Raw genomic sequence first — 19,248 nt, forward strand, 5'->3', positions numbered from 1 at the left:
GTGAGACTCTGAGTGTTGAACATGGATGCTTTCTTTTGCTTCATTCATCTTTACCTGAATAAATTCAGACACATCGCATTCACTTATTAAATTTAGCTGATTAAAAGGTTCTGTTCTCAATACATCCTCTTGGTGACCTGTAGCTTCATTATTACTATATAACAAACAATGAGAAGTTGATTCTTCCACCTGAGGTACAGGAAGCAGTAAAGTCACACAGGTATCGGTCTCATGAAGAAATGCATCTGCAGAGGTCCCCACATTGTTTAAATTGTTTACAGAACATAGATCCGTTTCTGTTATTGTGCAATTTATGAGGTCACTCTGTTCACTGGGTGTGCTTGTGATTGGCATTACTTTATCAGTTGCAGTGGAAGTCATGTCATTAGGATATTCTACATCTGATTGGACATCCATAGATCGCTCTACAGGACTCAATATTTGATTGGTGGACAAGTCTGTACAGTTACCTACAACAGATTGACAAATGTGGTCTTGTATTTTGTCTAGCTTTGGATTTTCACTGGCCTCGTTTAGACTTTTGTATAAAACACCAGGCACACCTTGTGACATTGCCTCACAATCCATTCCATGTTCCCCCACCTCTTTAACGGTCTCCTGAATCTCAGTAGACTCATCAGCTTCTACCCCTAGACATTGTTCCTCCAGTTCCAGGAACAACTGGTCAGAGTCAGAGTCGGAGTCTGAATCACTATAGCTGCCCAGTTTATCATAGTGCCTTCTTGTGATTCTTTTAGCACTAACAGCTGAGTAGCAACTGTATTCCTGGTTTGACTCCTCTTTTGATGTAAACCAGTGGCTAGTTTCTGAAACCATTTTATCACCAGTAAAGGAAATAACTGAGCTTAAATTGCTAGCAGAATCAGGTTTATCTGGAGACCCTTTTTCAGTAATAATGCAGTTTGATTCCTTTATTTTGCATGGCAGCATGTGTTCAGTACTTTCTGTCACCAGAGCAGGACAAGCGCCAGCAGATTCCAGGTCTTCCCACTCCTCTTCTGCTTCCATTAGTATCGTCCGCTCGTCCTCCTCAAACTTTAGCTCCGATTCAGTTTTCTTTCTTAAATTTGGCACAATGAGAACATTTAATGATTCATCTAGCACTTCATCGCTTAAACATGGTGATAAGGGCAAAGTCGCAATCACACATTCCTCATAAACCATTTCAGCAGCTCTATGGTGTGCATCACTTAGACTTCCCTTGATAAAACTCTTGAGTGCCCTTGGCCATGTGGCACTAGGAAAACTGTGCCCAGATTTTGAAGGAGTGCACAGACTGGATGTATTTTCTTGTGCTAGCAAAGGATCTTGTTCATACTCACTGTCATTGTAATAATCAAAACTCTGAACATGTGGGCATTGGGAGTCTACTTGATGCTCCAAGCTCTGATTCTCTGAAACCACAGATGAGAGTGCAGGGGTCCTGCTTTGTCCTGAGATGGAAGATATGGACCCACCTTGATCACATGAAGAGCGTTTTGAGCTGTCCGGTAAGAGCTGACTGAACTCCGTCTTGTCATGCAGGGAATGGTCTGAGGTACCGCTCTCTGAAACCTCACTTAGAGAAGCCTCTATGCGTTCTGAAAAGTCTGGGAAGTTTGGTGGCATAAAAGCCTTCCAGGACCTTCGGTTGACATTTTCTTTGCGGTCAGGATTTGGCCTGCGGCGAGGTGGCACTGGAGCTGATTTTAATGTATCATTGCTCAACTTGAGCGCATCAAATATAACACGTTCATCTAGCTTTTTGGTTTCCTGAGTCTTGGCATCAAAGGGATTTGAGGTGCCCAGGGTGCCATTGCTTGATAAGGTGCTTATTTCCACTCTGTCAATGGTACTTTTTGAGGGCTGATTGAGTTTACATCCCTGGTCAATCTGCTCATTAATCCTCATAGTATCATAGATAGACCTTTGAGGGACATAACAATCTTCAATATAACCGTCCTCATCTTCACCTTTCCCCAGGCAGGCTGGGTTCTTGCGCAAACAGTCTGGGCGGCTGAGCGGCTTCCCCATATTTTGTACCCAGTCGTTATAAATAGATTATATCCATAAAAGTATCCAGAAACTGGCTTTTGTAATCCTTCAAGTTTAGCATTTTCATTTGTTATCAGATACTACTGGCACAAGGTCATGTTCAGCAGTCCATACGAAATTGCTGATGATCCCAAGAAGAGACAGAGGAGGGAGAAAAAAAAAGCAGCTGATGAAATTATATCCAGACAGTTCTTATCAGGAGTGAAGAATAAAAGAAGTGCAGATTATGTGCCTCTCCAATGATAATCCTTGTCAATGTATGTGATGAAGGAGCAGTTCATCAGTCTCCCGTGTGGGTGCTGCATCCTGCCTCTCTCCCAGGACTGGTCCAGCTGCAGAGAGCCACTGACGGGGGTGTTATTATTTGAAATGAGCCTGTGAGCGGATATTCCTGGAAGTTCACAGACAGGAAGTTCTTTAATGGGGCAGCAAAGTGTGCAGCTTCCTGTGAGAGGCACATCATGGCATTGTGTCCTGCAGGCACAGCAACAGCAGTAGCCCTCACTCACTCACAGCAGCCCGCAGCACCAGTGCACAGCAGCAGAACCACACACATCACAGTTCGGAATATTACACGTGTTCTCTCAGACTCTTTGTGCATTGCACGGTGATGAAGATGATAATAGTCTGTACCCCGACAGGACAGGCAGAAGCAGGGCGCAGCCCCCCGGCTCCATCTCCCCGCTTTAGCAGCGCTTTGTCTGTGGTGATGCTGCTCCCGGAGCTGCCGTCCTCCCTGTTATTACACAGCCACAGCCGCTGGGAAGAGAGCGAGAGAAAAAAACTTCTGCGAACAAAGAGGCTGATCCGCGGCTGCGCTCACCCCGACACCCACCGAGATGCTGGGCGTGCGGGTCCGGGATGCGGCGCTTCTCGTGTCACTCAGATCCCGGCAGCGGTAATTCCCCGGTCCTTCCCCAGCATCCACGCACCGAGCTGCGAGAATAAAGTCTGCGGGAGTCGTGTTGGATGGAACCACCTCCAGGGCTGGGCACCGCCTCCACCACCGGGTACCGCCTACGGGACTGGCACCGCCTCAGCTAACGGGCATATCGCCGCCTCTGCCTGGCACTAGTGTGACCCCCGTAACAGTGTTACATTCTTAGGTAGCGGCTCTGCCCGGGTACACGTACAGGAGTGGTGGAAGCAGGTGGCACTGTGCCCAGGGTTGACAGTGCCAGCTCCTGTGGGTGTACAGCCTGGCACACGATGCTAGCACTCCGCGGGTCACAGTTTATCTTACACAGATAGAAGCTGCTCCTGACACTTTCCAAAAATGGCTCAACACAACAACCCAGTAGTGTGCGAGGGAGCAGCGGGGCCGGGGCGGGAGAGGAGGAGGGGTCGGGGCAGGGAGAGGAGGGGGCGCCCGCAGCAGAAACAGGGAGTAGGGGGGCAGTCACACACATGTATGGGAAGATGCCACTAGAATAACACACGTGTCCCGTGTAAGAGCAGAGACTGGCACTGGCGGCAGGGAGTGAGGAGGGCAGATCTGCTACATGCACCAGGAATGTATGGAATTTTAAAGGAGCCCACACACAGACAGACACACAAATGGGAGCTGCGCTACAGAAAATGACAGGGCATGTGACCACAGCACAGATAAGTACACTGCAGGGAAGAGAAAACCTAGCACCACATAAACATTATTAATCTCTCCACAGAGATTACCCTGCACTAGACGAGCACACTGGTTATGTTTGCTGCAGAGTTGAAAGCAAGTCAGTTGCAACTTGCAAGTGCACACAAAACAAAATGTGTACGTGCCCGATATCTGCCACTTGTATTCAACTCTGCACCCTGCTCCTATCTATAAGAACCTCTCTTACAAAACTGACACAAAAATGGAACTTGCAGGAAGAATAGCGGTTACGATCGGTGAAATGCACCTGATTCCATTAACACATGCCCCAATGTGTCAATGGGGTCAGGTGCATTTCACTGCATTGATCGTAATCGCTATTCTTCCTGCAAGTGAATGAAGGTCTACAAATAAACAATGTGTTTTCTTCTTAAATATTCAAAGCTATAACTGACCCAACATGTTTAGAGTATAGAAGTGAGCGCGGACTGGCCACTAGCAATGATTCATATTTTATTGCCAGTGTGCTTTACTTCTCCCTAAATTCCTGGGATAACTTTGGCTGGGTCTCACCATCAGTGTTTCTAAACAGTGTCTGTCATGGACCACATGGCAAGTTATAAACAGCTCTTGCACAGCTGCCCCGCTTTCATACAGTGTAAAACTCCCAGCTGGGTGGGTCAGGAATCCACATTGATACAAAAGCACAAACACACCCAGATACACAACCTTCTTCCTCCACACAGTGACCCAAAGCCCTCTATATTTATCTGCATGTAACAATTTGGTCTTATTTATATTAGGTATAGGTCATTGAGTCGACCTACTGAAGGTTGACATCTAAAATAGGTCGACATGGATGGAAGGTTGACACAAGCATTAGGTTGAAAAAATGGTTAGGTCGACAGTCATAAGTTTGACATGCGTTTTACACTTTTTTGTTGAGAATGTCGACATGGACACTGTCAAAGTGTACCGCTGCGCTCGCCATGCTTCAGGCACTAGTTGATTCTCCCTCCATGGACTAGTGGATGGTAGGGTATGAAATAGCACCTTTTGGCAAATGTCGGCAAAAAAACACACGTGAAAAACCCATGTCGACCTTTTGAATGTCGACCTAGACATTGTGGACATCATGCTTGTGTCGGCCTTCCATCCATGTTGACCTTAGACATGCCGACCTATATCAGGTGTCAACCTAAACCATGCCGGCATTCACCGGTCGACCCAATACATGTCGACCTTTGGTGTGTCGCCCTAATGACCATTTACCTTTATACAAGAGAGTAAATTGTTAACCCTGCTTAAAAATATTGAACATTTAGCAAACAACACACTTTGTACTGTATCCTTAATTACTAATGCACATCTTGTTTTAGTTACATAGCACACATAAGGCGAAACCAACAAGAGAAACTGGGGTCGGCCATATTAATTGTTCAATGTGTAATAGTGCATTAGACCAACACTTTAAAATAGTGCCACCCAGTGGCCAAACAAGGCAGTAAACTTTTGAAATACACTGAAGGACGTTTTTCCAATGAACATACAGTATGTGACAGACAGCTACAAATAATTTTTGTTCTCATATATTCTGAATAGAAATGTACATTCAAAGAGATAGATGTCAAATGTAGGGACTATTGTGAGACCTCTCTGCATGGCAACCATTAACTATGAATGTTTCAATAAAGGACTGAGTCACTCAGTGAGTCAGGAATACAAGCTTATAACCATCATCTCTAGATAAGAAAAAAGGGTACAAAGATAAGCACCACCATCTGGTGATAAATCTTTCTAATAGTGTGTACACACTTGTACAGTGTGCATGAGATTTTGACTATATAGTCAAAATCTCATCTGGATCTCATGCAGATTGTATGGGTTTTAACCCTTGCGATCCCGATGCGTGCTCCCATATCGCAGCCAGAAAGTCTTGGCTGCATAGACTATACAGTGCAGATCTGCACTATATAGTCTAAATTGTATACATAGTCTAAATTGTAATATAGTCTAAATTGTACTAGTGTGTACACACCTTAAGAATTGACACAATCGACACAATATTTTGGATGGAAAACGGTTTACAAAACTAATGAAAATTTAGCAATAATTTAAAAGCTTTTTTCATTCACATTCACTTGAGTCTTCTCATTTGTATTAGGTCTTTCAGCCTAGAATTCTTAACCATGTGCAGACAGAAAGAGGCTGGGTCAAATTCAATCTCATTCACTAAATGAACAACTTCCTCTGTGTCTGAGAAATTAGAGCTGCATCCAGGCTGGATTCACAGCTCGCTAGGAGACAGCCTGTGTATCTAGGAGACCCATTGGCATTGCATGAATCAGCAGGCACTGTTTTCCCTAAATAAACAGCCATGAGTGCACCCTCAAAGGAGGCACCTCTCTTCCTAATTACACTTAAAACACAGAATGAAAAAATAAATCTAATGTATGACCATAAAGAACAATAGTTACGTTTATGACATTAGAAGCTAATGCAAACTGTATAGAACAGTGCTTCTCAAACTGTGTGCCTAGACATCCTTGGGTGCTGCGAGGCTCTTAAGCCCTGTACACACGCTTAGATTTGCTTTAGATTTGATGTTAGATTCGATTTCCTATTAGATCTGGCATTAGATCATCCCATTCGATTTGGCATTAGATCTGTACTTTTGCATTCGATTCCATTTCGATTTCACAATGTAGGCAAAATGTATTTATTCGATTTACTGGATCGGATTCGAGATTTCCTTGGCTGCACAGTAGAATTTTCTATTCGATTTTGAGAAAACGGGAGCGCGCATCGAATAGAATGCAGATCGAAAGCGCCCTAAAAACCATTCGATGTGGATTCGATTTTGTTTCTATAAGCAAAATCGAATCGAAAACAGGGAAAAATCTAAGCATGTGTACACAGCTTAACAGGAGAGCCGGTTAATGGTCCAGAAACAGATTAAATTATTTTTGGTCAAAGTAATCGGCAAAACTAGTGATCGTGGCTGCCAATCATTAAACATGTGGACAATCATGACGGATCTGTACACTGCCACATAAATGAACCATAGGATGACAGGTAGGCACATTTTAATTCAGTTAACCCCTTCCTGACGCAGCCAGTTTTTGCCTTCCTGACAGCCATTTTTTTCAAACCTGACATGTATCATTTAAGTGGGTATAACTTTTTTTTGCTTTTACTTATCCCAGTGATTTTGAGATTGTTTTCCCGTGACACATTGTACTTTAAATTAGTGGTGAAATTTGGTCGATACAGTTTTTTTTTGGGGGGAAAAATACCAAAGTGTCGTGAAAAAATGGAACATTTTGCTATTTGCAAAATGTTCCATTTTCTGCTTGTGAGACAAATAATCATATCACTCAAAATAGTTAATAACTAACAAAGACCATATCTATTCTTTATTTTTAAATCATTATTTAAACCGCCTTTATTTTTTTTGGACGCTAGGGGGCAGCAGAGTCTAAATTTTACACTACATGCATTTCAACGCTACTTTTGGCTATTCACTTTTTAACAGCCAATAGCAGCGATCGCCCAAGACGGGAGGCATCGCTGCCCCCCCTGGGCAATGAGGGAGGATGTCTGCTGTCAGGGACAGCAGACATTGTCCCTCTGCCACCTCGTCTCGAGACGGGGTGGCAATTTGAAGTCATGACGTACATTTATGCCATGTGTCGGGAAGTACATCCCGACCATGACGTAAATGTACGTCAAATGTCGGGAAGGGGTTAATAATAAAGTCCAAATTCACCGATAACAAAAATATTTTATCTTAGGGGTGACATGAAAAGCCTTCTATTACCCTAGGGTGCCATGATTTAACAAAGTTTGAAAACCACTGGTATAGAATATCCACAGGGAACGAAACATAAGGAGGGGTTGGTGGTGAACTTAGCTGCAACATGACATACTTATTCAACAAGGAATGATGGAAATATATGTAAGGACAGCTCATATAGGCTCTGGGACATATTCATCGCCTGGGTGCTGCTGCTTCCCTGGGCAAGCTCAAGTATATTGCATGGGTTTTAATCCTTATTATGGATAAAGGTAATAATATGGGCAGCTATTGATATAATTTGCTAATTATTTAATTATAGGATCATGGTAAGATGGGCACCCACTAACATTTCAAATGATTAAATTATTTACAAAATTACAAATTATATATTTTTTAAGTTGGTTACAAAGCTGCTGGAATTAATCAAGCCTTGTAATAAATATGAGGGAGGGTACTCATACTTTTAAGTCTACCCAGGTAAATAAATTCAACTAATTACAAATAAAACAGATACCAGCATAGCATGGAAGATTGCTTATTATAGCAGCCATACACCAATCAGCCCTCACATTAAAACCAAACCTCCCAATTGATGCAAGGCTATGACCCCTACTTTCACGCGCACATTCTCCACACACATACTTCCCTTTCTTTGTGGAAAGAAAGTTGGGAGGCATGTTAAAACCACAGGGATATATGAAGGAGCAAGAGAAGTCAGTTTTTAATGTTTAAATGTTGAAAGCCGGAAAAATGGGCAGGCGGAAGGATGTTTTACCAGAGATAAATTGTGATGGCTAGATGACTGGATCATAGCATCTCCAAAACAGTAGGTCTTGTGGGGAGTTAGTGTTTACAAAAAGTGGTCCAAGGAAGAACAGGTGAAGCAGCATAGATGCCTAAGGCTCAATGATGCATGTAGGGAAAGTAGGCTAGCACACTCTGGGCCTATCCCACAGAGCAGCTACTGTAGCTTAAATTGATGAAAAAAATGTAATGCTGGCTGTAAAAGAGTTATCAGAGCACACAGCGCATAGCAGATTATGGTGTATGAAGCTGCATAGCTGACCCCTGCCCCCTGCCAAAAGCCCCTACAAGGAGCATGTGACTGGCAAAAGCGGACCATGGAGCAATGCAAGAAGGTGGCCTGGTCTGATGAATCCTATTTTTTTTTACATCACTTACAGACCTGGTGAATATGTGTAATTCATTTACCAGAATACACTTTTAGAAGAAGACAAGCTGGTGGTGGTAGTGTGATGCTCTGGTCAATGTTTTGCTGGGAAACCTTGGGTCCTGGCATTCATGTCAATGCAACTTTGACACTCACCACCTACCGAAACATTGTTGCAGACCAAGTTCACCACTTGATGGAAGCAGTATTCCCTGATAGCAGTAAACTCTTTCAGCAGGATAATACTCCAGGCCACACTGCAAATATTGGTCAGGAATTTCTTAAGAAACCTGATAAAGAGTTCAAGGTGGTGAATTGGCCTCCATATTCCCCAGATCTCAATCTGAGCACTATGAGATGTGCTAAAGAAAAAAAAAGCTGGGACTCGTCTACCCCATCAGTGAACGGTTTTTCTGGGACAGGACAAACCTGTCCTATTTAAGTACTCGTGCCCCACAAACACCCACCACTGAAGGGGTTAATGCTGTCAGTAACAGCAGCATTGAAAAGGGGAGTTCCGCTGTTTCTGCTGGCGAAAATAGCGGTTGGGACTGAATACCTGCCTTGTGGGATCAGAGCTAATTTGGGGGTGTCTACACAAAATTAGGCAGATGGCTTTAATTTTATTGCTGATGGCGGTATATGCAGTCTGTAACACATTGACATAAATAAGATGAATAGATCATTGTACTTCCCCTAAAGTGTATAATTATGCTCCACTGTAATATCACGCACTGTATTGACATATTGACAATGTGTGTGTGTGTGTGTGTGTGTGTGTGTGTGTGTGTGTATACTTATATTTATATTGTGTGTGGTGGGTCTGTCAAGGGTAGGGACACTAGAACTTCCTCCAAAAGACAAAGTAGTCACAACTTACTGTCACCATGTAAACATGTATAGCCATGGAAATTCATCCACACAACTCTGGTCTCTAGGCCTGCTCTCTGGCACAGCATGATTTGTGTGCTGTTCATGAAAACACATTCTCTTCCTGCTATTGTCTCCACTTCCCATGAGCTCAGACACCACCCTCCCTAACTTCCAAACCCAAGCACCAGGCCCTGAACTGGTAAGTACTACTTAACCCTGCACTACAAACCACACAAACCGTCACACAGAAATAAATATATAAAAGTACAACATGCAGAATGGAGTGGGGGTGCATACATTTCCCTTAGCAGTATTCATTTTATGCCTTCAGGCACCTCCGAAGTAAAGCAGAATGGATTATATGCATGATTAGTATTCTGCTGGTGTAGTATGTTATAAGACCCTAAAACTCTACTGTATGCATTACTAGTTTATATAATATATCACGCCAGGTCACAAAAGGTAAGAGAAACAAGCAAACGTGTCCCCTTAGCAGATCACTAGTTCTACATACACCCTACTGTACAGCAAGATAACCTTTTGATAAAAGTAACATTAAGAAAAGGGGAGTGTGGCAGCATTCTATGGACAGCTAACAGTGGTCCTTGAACACTTCACTCACTTCATGAGGGGTATCTAATGCGGCCCGTGAGGGGATTTGTACGGCGAGGATGGCTTTTGCTTCCTGAAAACAAGCCACACTCAACGCCAAATCCCATCGCCGCATTCAATGTAAGGGCCAAATCCTTGCCGTGAGAGGATGGCAGGGTTTGCCGCAATCGCCTCAAGGGAGTGAGATAAATACCGAGTTATCAGCATGTCTCGCCGTCAGAGCATTGAATATACACCCCCCATGACTAATAGCACTTTTCAAGAACACATTATGCTTAATAGTTTGTCTCTATGTAAGGGAGAATAATGTACATTATAGTGTTCATTGTAGCACCCGCCATCTTTCAAAACCCATGGAGTTCCTCTTCCCTGCCTGGGGTGTCGCTGTCTGCTGTAGTACTTCTAGCACAGTGTGGTCTGTGTATTAGGACTGATATGCAAACCAGACCTGTGACACCCCAGGCAAGAACAGGAACTGCATGGGTTTTAAAAGATGGCAGGTGCTAGAATGAACACTAATATATTTAAGCTGTTGGTGTGTGTACATTACTGGGGAGTGGAATAATCAAGCAGTAAAATGAGTGCCCATAGCAACCACTCAGCTTTAAGGAAGCCTTTATTAAGTACATATTATAAAGTGATCGGTAGAGCTGATTGGTTGCTATAGACAACTTCTCCACTGGACCACTTCTCTACTCTTTCCTTGATTCATCTTGCCAGTATAAAGAAAAACGTCTATTTTGATATTTTTCCATGCATTACACAGGTTGATTATATTAACTGAATTAAAAAGACTGTGGAAACAAGCATTTTCATGCGGAGTCGCACTTTTCATGCGAGTCTGACAAATTGATGCAAGGGATTGCATGAAAATTAGCAAATCACATGTCGTTTTCCTGCGATTGCGGTGCCCATTACTGAGCATATTGCGATCTCAGTGGCTGCCACAAGTATCTATTTGATCCTGCAGCCATGACTAGGATCACATACAATACGAACCCATATATATTTTTTGTTTTACTTTTTTTTACAAACTAACATTTTCTATTTTTTTCAACTAAAAGTCTGTTTCTGGATGTAGAGTGCTGTCTTACACACTGTTGTCTGGTTAGCAGGTAAATGGGCTCTTTCTACTGACGCAGTCCTGTCAGTGCTACAGTAAGTCTCTACATCCCACCGAGTACTACTGGCCACTGCATGGAAACAGTGGCAGGTATGGACATACAGTATAGACTACATGTATGAAACTACGCACTACATTCATTGGTCCTAAATCAATGTCTGCTAACATCAAAGCTCACCCACAGACAGGATGTAAGGGGTTCATGATCTACAGTTGGTGTACCCCTCATTATGACCTCCTCTACACATCTCTGCTACTGCTAAAATATCAGCCTCCAAAATGTATCTTTTACTCAACTTACATTCAGTACTCACACCAAAACAACAACTTTGCTTGGAGACTGGAAGGTTGATGTCCTCCTTCACATCTCCATTATATGCAGAAATGTATTCATTTATTTAAAAAAAATATAGACTGGTAGGTTACTTCTTTTTATTACTAATTAAAAAATTAGCCCTAGAAAGTGTGTGCATGAACATGTGGTAGGGAATAGTGATTGTAAGCTCCACTGGGGCAGGGACTGATGTGAGTGTTCAAATATTCTCTGTAAAGTGTTGCGGAATAGGTGTGCTTATAGAAGCAAAATAGAATCAAATGCAAATTGAAAATGACCCTGAATCGAAACGTGTTAACTGCCAGCGATGCTGATTCAATCACAATGCGCAGTTTCGCAGCACCGGGAATGAAAGCAGAAATAGACTTGCCTGGCAAGTCTATTTCTACTTTGATCTGGAATATTGAAGGCAGTTACATGCTATGCAGCATCTCCCTCCCCCTGCTTGGTATCGACGGCCGCCACATCGAAGAGTGTGTACACGCCATTAGGCAGAGCTACCTGTAATAGCAAAAGAGGATTTCCAGATATTTGTATTATCTCATAACCTATTTTAGCACAGTTATAGCTGCTAGTTTGCTAAATTGCCAGCTTCAAAATGGATATAGCTGGAGGCTGCCTCTGCATCATTATATCCCTGAAATCAGCAGTTGACAGTTGATTTCTTGCTAGCCCCCCTCTGTCACACTCAGGGGCAGATTTATTAAGCTCGGTGAAGTGATAAAGTGTCTGGTTTTTATCACTGCCCAATCAGCTCCTAACTGTGAAGTTACCGGCTTGGTTTGAAAAATGACAGGTAGAAGCTGAATGGCCGGTGATAAAAACCAGACACATCATCACTTCACCTAGCTTAATAAATCTACCCCCATGTTACTAATTTCTCATAGATGGGACCAATGTAAAGCTTAATTCCATCCCCTCTCCTATTGGGCACTAGCTGGATTTTGCTCTAGATCAGGGGTCCTCAAACAATGTTTGCCTTGGTTTCAGATGTCAATATATCTGGTCATTGCTCCTCTCCAAGTAATTTACTGTTAATGTCTAACCAGACAGCCATTCCAAAACATGAAACACGTGTTGTGCAGAACTAGGACCAGTGAAGATCGTTTACAGTCTGGAGACACTTCTGCTAATCTGGAACCTTGCCTGTACTAAACAATGATCAAGACACCTGAGCAGATCCTGGACTTTGTGCAGGACATTTTTGCTACCCAGAACTCCCAATAACCATGGTGCCAATCAAAGCAATTAACAAGACCCAGACCCAGCACAATTTCTAGATTTTCCTTTTTGATGTTTTAGGCACTGTCTGTTGCTTAAACAGCTGCAAAACTAATCCATGTGCCTTACGTTTTCTGTTGCTCTTTTTAGAAAAAAATTAATTTAGTTGGAGAACTGATTTAGGGAAAGGATATCAGGTTCTTCCATCTCATCGCTTGGAAAAGACAGACTGAGTTTTTTTTCTAGGTGGTATCTGGTACCTGCTAGGTTGAAGATACTTTCCCCGATGTTTGGGGTTTGTGCATGCACATTTACAAACCCCGGGAGCGAACGGTTTCTCACTAGCCAAGCTATTCGTTACAGAGGGGTGCACAGGGGACTGGAGCAGGGGGAACGCCCAGATTTTTATGGGTGTCCCCATGAAAACGCTCGGCATTCCACTGTGAACGCAGGTGGACCGATGCCTACTCGGGGTGGACGGCTGAAGTCACGTGACGTCTGACCTCTCCTGCCAATCTGTGCCTCTGCTCTCCATTCCCTTATCTGTGCCTCTACCTCCTTCCATTATCTATGCTTCTGAAGCCATCACTTTATGTCCCCTTTCTCCATCTGTGCCTGTGTCCCCCCTAGCCATCTAGGCCTCTGCACTCCACCTCATCCATAATCATCTATTCCCCCTTATTTTATGTTCCCTTTCCCCATCTGTGCCTCTACCCCATTCTTCATCTGTGCCTTTTCCCCTTTGCTTTATATCTCCTTACCACATCTGTCACTGTACCCCTCTGTATCTCCTACATAACCACGTGCCCCCCTCCCCATGAAACGTGGTTACCAAACAGAATTAGTGCAAATAAACGTGGATGCGATTGCGTACAGCCACTTAAGTATGATTTACCTTTATGTCAAAGTTAAAAATAATCTTTCAAAATATTTTTTATAAAAAGATGTTATAAACAAAAAATTCTTTATTTTCTATAATTGTCAATACTGTTTGGGAGGCATCATAGCACTAGTTTACTATTAGTGTCAGGCTACATCTCTGCCTCCACTGGGTCATTGGGGGAGGGACACTTAAGGTGATGGCAGTAACTCAGTGTTAGAGGGCTGTGCTGACTTTTGTCCACATTTGAAACTCTTACCACAAAATTGCTCAATTTAAGGCTATTGTCACCAGTCGTATTAATGTTGCACAAGTTCTAATTTCTAAATAGTCTGGGTCAAGTTTCTCTGAACTGCCAGAAGCTCCTTTTCCCATGAACCTCTTCTAAATTTAGCACTTCACTACTATTGAGAAAATCCAAGAATATTTAAATAATAAGTATCACAAAAATAGCAGGTCTGATGCAACAGGTTAATATGTATTAGGTCATTACTGTGCTTCTCAGTATGTGCTATGCTATCTTAGCACAAGTGTTTTCCTGCATTACTTACATACTTCGGAATTTTAAGTTTACATTACTTTGCCACTGCCAGTTCTACGTTTAAGTCAATGCAGTCTTCATTTCTAATGATCTGTCTCCTTGTAGACTTGTTTCCAAGTTTGCTAAATTGCTAAGCAACAATCATGTTGTATTACTACTTTATTGTGGGAAAAAAAGTCTACTGACCAGCACAAGTAAATATTCAGAGAAATATAAGAAATTAGGTTAACATAACAAAATACACAAGCAAAAATAATATTATGCAAAATCTGAGAACCAACACAAGTGTGTACCTTAAAATCTTCCAACTGTTGTTTTAGAACTTCAACTTCTGTACCAACAACCTCTTGCAAAGCGCTACTGCCCTCTGCTGCCATAATTTGGCACTTCAGCTCCTTTAGCTTCATATTGAAATCCTCCACTCTTCCCAATGTGGCCTCCAATTGCTCCTGTCGATTCTTTCCTCGTTCAGTAAGCTTAACACACTGCTTATTTAATGTCCCAAGTTCCCGCATTAATCCTATGAGGTCAGGACCTCCCTCATTCTCTAACATATCTCTGCATTTCTTTTCAGAGCACTCCACGTCTGATTTTAAACCTTGCAACGTTTCCAGAAACTTTTGGACAACTTCACTTTGGGATTTGAGACTGTCTACATCCCGCCCCACAGGGCCCATGTTATCAAGTTCATCATCCAGATCAGCCAAATTAGAGAAGATCTCTTTAACATCAGCATGAAACTGACCAATTCCTTGAAGTTTTTGCTCCATATTCAAACAGCATTCATTAACCTCTTGTTTCACAGTCTCAAAGTTATGTTGTACATCTTCGGCCTGTTGTAGAAGACTTGAGACATTAGAACCTTCAGGGGCATCTTCTGTTAAGCCTTGAATCAAGTTTTTCAAGTACTGTACTTGTGTGTCCAGGTTTTGGAGCATGCTTTGCTGGGACCTTATGTTTTCTAAATTCTTACTGCTGCATGCTTGAGGACCAAGGGCCGTGTAAATCTCTAGGTGGTGTTTTGCACCTTCTAGTTTCTTATCAATGCTTCTAAAACTTTCATTTAGTTCCTTAAGCCTCAAAGACATCTCTTCAATGGATTCAGTCTTAGCATGGAGTTGTTCGGTTATGCTGTCTATCCTCTGATTAAGTTGGGCTTTCTTTTCTAGGATCTCTTGATCGTCAACTTCAGCTGCTGCAACCAGGAGGTCTGCAGTGGTGTTCATCATCTCCAACAGAGAACGTTTCTTATCTAATTCGCTCTGCATGACCTTTCCTCTGAGTAGCTGGGCCTCAAGCTGCACTGAGTCCAGCGTAACCTCCATTTCCTTCAGTTGGGTCTCACAATCTTCTAAGCAAGGAAGCAGACCTTCCACATGTGTTGTGAACTTCTGAGATTTATGCAAGCAGTCCTTCATTTTCCCCTGTCTTTCTGATGTCTTCTTCCCAAGCTCCTCCCAATTAGATTTTAGATTCACTAGTTGACTCTGTAGTGCTGTTTTCTCTTCCCCAGGCTGTGAGGACATGAGCAGGGATTCACCCTCAGAAACAATCATTTCATAAGACCCGCTGTTCTGGTTCAGACTCTTCTGGAATTCCTCCTGCTCCTCAAGAAGAGCTTGTAACTTCTCCAATCTGCATGATATTGGGGGGCTTTTTGCCTGTTGCATTTGTTTTTCATCCAACCAGTTTCTTAACTCATCAAATATTTGCTGGAACTGCTGGGAACTGGCAAGTGCTGTCTGAAGCCGATTCACACGATCCGCTGCAGAATGACATACATGAGGTTAAAGAAAACATTTGTTCATCAATAATTATTTATATCTACATAACCCTCCATCCCTAATTACTTCATATATGTGATTTCCAAGCAAATTAGCCAAATATTTTAAGGCAATAGATATACTTTAGAATTAGCAAAATAATATTTACCAGCCAAATCTTCCATCCCTTTAAGAGGAAGAGCCACAGTGTCAAGTCTTTTTTGAAGCTCATCCTTGAGATATGGTTCAGCCACAAGTGCGGACAACTCATTGCATAGTATCTGTGCTTCTGTAACCTCATGAGCAAGACTTTCCAGGTCTGAGCGAATGCCACTAGTTTCTTGCAACTGCTGCTTTACAGCATCGGGCTGAGTGCTAACTGCTGGCTGTGCACCTAGCCTCTTGCCCGTCTGCTTTATCTTCTCTGTTAATGCTTGTAAGACCTCTTGATAATGAATGCTTTTTACAGCAGCCTGGTCAATGTAGTCCGCTCTCGAATTTAGACTGTTGGTCAACTCTGTCCATTTTTGGCTGATTTCGTGGAACTCCTCCTCTACCTGGCTGGTGGATGGAGACTCATCCCCAGGTCCTGTTAGGATACCGTAGGCTGCATGTTTCAGCTCTTCATACTGGGCTTTACGCGCTTCAAATTCCTTTAGCATGAACTGGAACATAAATTACACAGCAGTGTTTGTATAAAGCGACAGATCCGAATACACAAAATAAAGACACAACACAGCAGAGAACATTAATGGAAACACATATCCACAAGAGAACCAGGGGTGTCCTTATAACTCAGCCATTCTAATAACAAACCAGACAATAAACAGATCATAATTCAATTATTCATTTATGTTGTCATTTATCTATTCTATACAAATCTGAATTACAGATAAAATAGGCATTTTATGATACCTTATAGTTACACTATATACTGTTCAACAAAACAGAAAGAGCACTCAAATCTATTACTGTAATGCAGCAATTCTTATATCAAGGACAGATGGACCAGTTAAGCTAAATTAACTCTAATGTAGGGTACACACCACGACGACCAGCTCACGATGCACATCGTGAGCGGGTCGTCAGTGTCTCGTCCGATCCGCTCATGGTGACGCGGGGGGGCACGACCCGCTCACGATGTGCACCGCGAGCGGGTCCGATCCGATGGCGACCCGCGCCCGGCTGTATGGTCGTTCTTCAGATCCTACCTGCAGCAGGTAGGATCTGAATAACGACCGACCGACCCGCGGGGCCGCGCATCGGATCGGGATTGGCCCAGAACAGGGAAAAAAAGGGCCCAATCTACCTACAATCTACATCCAATTGGTCGGAATTGGATCTAGATTGAGGGGATCGGGCCCTAGTCGTCCTGGTGTGTACCAGGCATAACTTCAACATCAATGTCAATGTTATTACTGTTACTCAGACAGCAAATATTAACAATACTGCACTTTAATAGACATTAGTGGCCCCAGCGGATGGCCTGATTATGTATTTGTATACAAATACATTTGCTGTTGCAATTTTTCAGCCTATAGACTTGTAAAGTAATGCGTATGAAGCAGCTGTATAGAAAATAGAGGCGACCACCAGAGCTATCACATAGTCCTTAGCAACTGCTTACATACACAGCAATGATGCAGGAACAAGGCACATTGTCTTCCTTAGTGCATCTATGGCCACACAGATAGCCGCTATGTGCCCCCCCCCCCCCCGCAGCACATGCAGTCTTCCGATAATACTCAGTTGCAAGAAAAGAGGGCCTGATTCTGGTTGACTCGCAAAGCAGTGGTATTTCAAGCCTTTTTGAGTCATGTAACACCACCTACCAGGCGGCAAATACCTGCCCCCCGCTACACACCAAATGTCCCCACAGCACTGCGAATGGATGTTTTGTATGGTCGCTGACCATCGAAAGGTTTCTGTAGTGCTCACTAATCTAAGTCAGTCTCTGGTGACTTAGATTAGTGGCTACCTGCTCTGAGAACAGGGCAGGCAGTTGACGTCCGCCCAGGAAACGCAGCCCCTGCCCGCCTCCTCCACCCCCTTTGCAAGTGCCTCGGAGACTATGCAAGTCTCAAAAGGCGCCCGCATTGAAGCCCTGCACATGTGCAGAAGCGATTATACACACGCGCAGAGCTTCACCATTAAACACGTTCGTTAACAGAATCACCCCCTGAATCTGTAGGTGCATATAGCTATTCCCTGTAAATGAGCATTGCTTTGCAGAGTTTAGTCTTTAGTCACTCAAACCCTCTTAGATCTAGTAACAAGTCCTGTCTCCTGTGCCTCTATTCACTTATATAATTCACTACCACACCCAAAACTGAAAACCAAAGTGTTTAGTTAGTGTTTACCCCATTCCCATCTGTATCACCCACACTTGCAACTTTTTCAATTTTCACTCTGAACCATTTTTGCTTCTAGTCTCAGAGCTGTTTTTCCAGTTGGAACGCAAACTCTCAGTGGCCATTTGTTTACAGATTAACAGTTATTTTGCCTACTTAACATACCAATTTTATGTATGACCTGTTTTCTTCACTGTGCTGCGGCGCAATGTGGTGCCTTATGAACCAACAAATATGAATAGTTTTATTACCTGGACCTGCTGCTTCTGTGCATTCAACATGTTAGGATCAATTGAGAGAGGCCCCAAAACACTCATCATTAGCTCTTTCTCTGTCAGCCATGGACGTAGCTGTGAGCAAGCAACTTGGAAAGTAGATAATTGGTTAGCAGACTCCTCAAGCTTTTGCTGGCGTTCTGAGGTCATCCGATTGGTTCGATCCCACTGTTGGTCTGATTGACAATGTAGAAACACAGTTACTTGTGCACTACTTGCAGAAATGAATAAAATTGTAACATGAAAAGACTAGAAATTAATTTTAATAACAATAACCATAGGCTGCATAAAAAAAAAGAAAAATGATCTAACTTAGTGATGCATGGTTAGAATATTAGGTACTTGTTTCCTAGCACGGCGCCACCGATTTTAATTGTATGCAATCAGGTTGCAAAAATCGGGTCAATCACATTGCATGCAACCAAATTGCGATGCGATTGACGCGACCGACCCGATATTTTACATTGGAACCAATGTTAAATGGTCCCTGAGACCCGATTTTACATTGGCCCCAATGTTAAATGCCCCCCAGACGTCGGCGTGGAGTTGATTTTATATAGTGTGGCGAGCGCAGCGAGGGGACGCGCATTACTTCAGACGTATTACGCGTCCGCTCGCCACGCTTCGGGCTCGCTGCGCTTGCCACACTATATAAAATCAACTCC

The 19,248-nt window shown here is 43.0% G+C and overlaps 1 protein-coding gene across 19 annotated transcripts in view; it reads right to left on the reverse strand.

The window, feature by feature from the left end:
• MACF1 (microtubule actin crosslinking factor 1) overlaps positions 1–19,248 on the reverse strand; it is a 237,812-nt gene that overhangs the window by 70,939 nt on the left and 147,625 nt on the right. For all 19 annotated transcript variants that reach the window (XM_083173834.1, XM_083173839.1, XM_083173838.1 and 16 more), the window contains 3 exons: positions 18,560–18,759; positions 16,127–16,622; positions 14,488–15,959 (listed from right to left, as the gene is read on the reverse strand). In XM_083173834.1, coding sequence (XP_083029960.1) covers positions 14,488–15,959; positions 16,127–16,622; positions 18,560–18,759 — 2,168 coding nt within the window. The remainder of the gene's footprint in view (positions 1–14,487; positions 15,960–16,126; positions 16,623–18,559; positions 18,760–19,248) is intronic.

The sequence above is a fragment of the Crinia signifera genome, chromosome 2 (genome assembly GCF_055691185.1).
Source record: "Crinia signifera chromosome 2, ASM5569118v1, whole genome shotgun sequence".
NCBI lineage: Eukaryota > Metazoa > Chordata > Amphibia > Anura > Myobatrachidae > Crinia > Crinia signifera.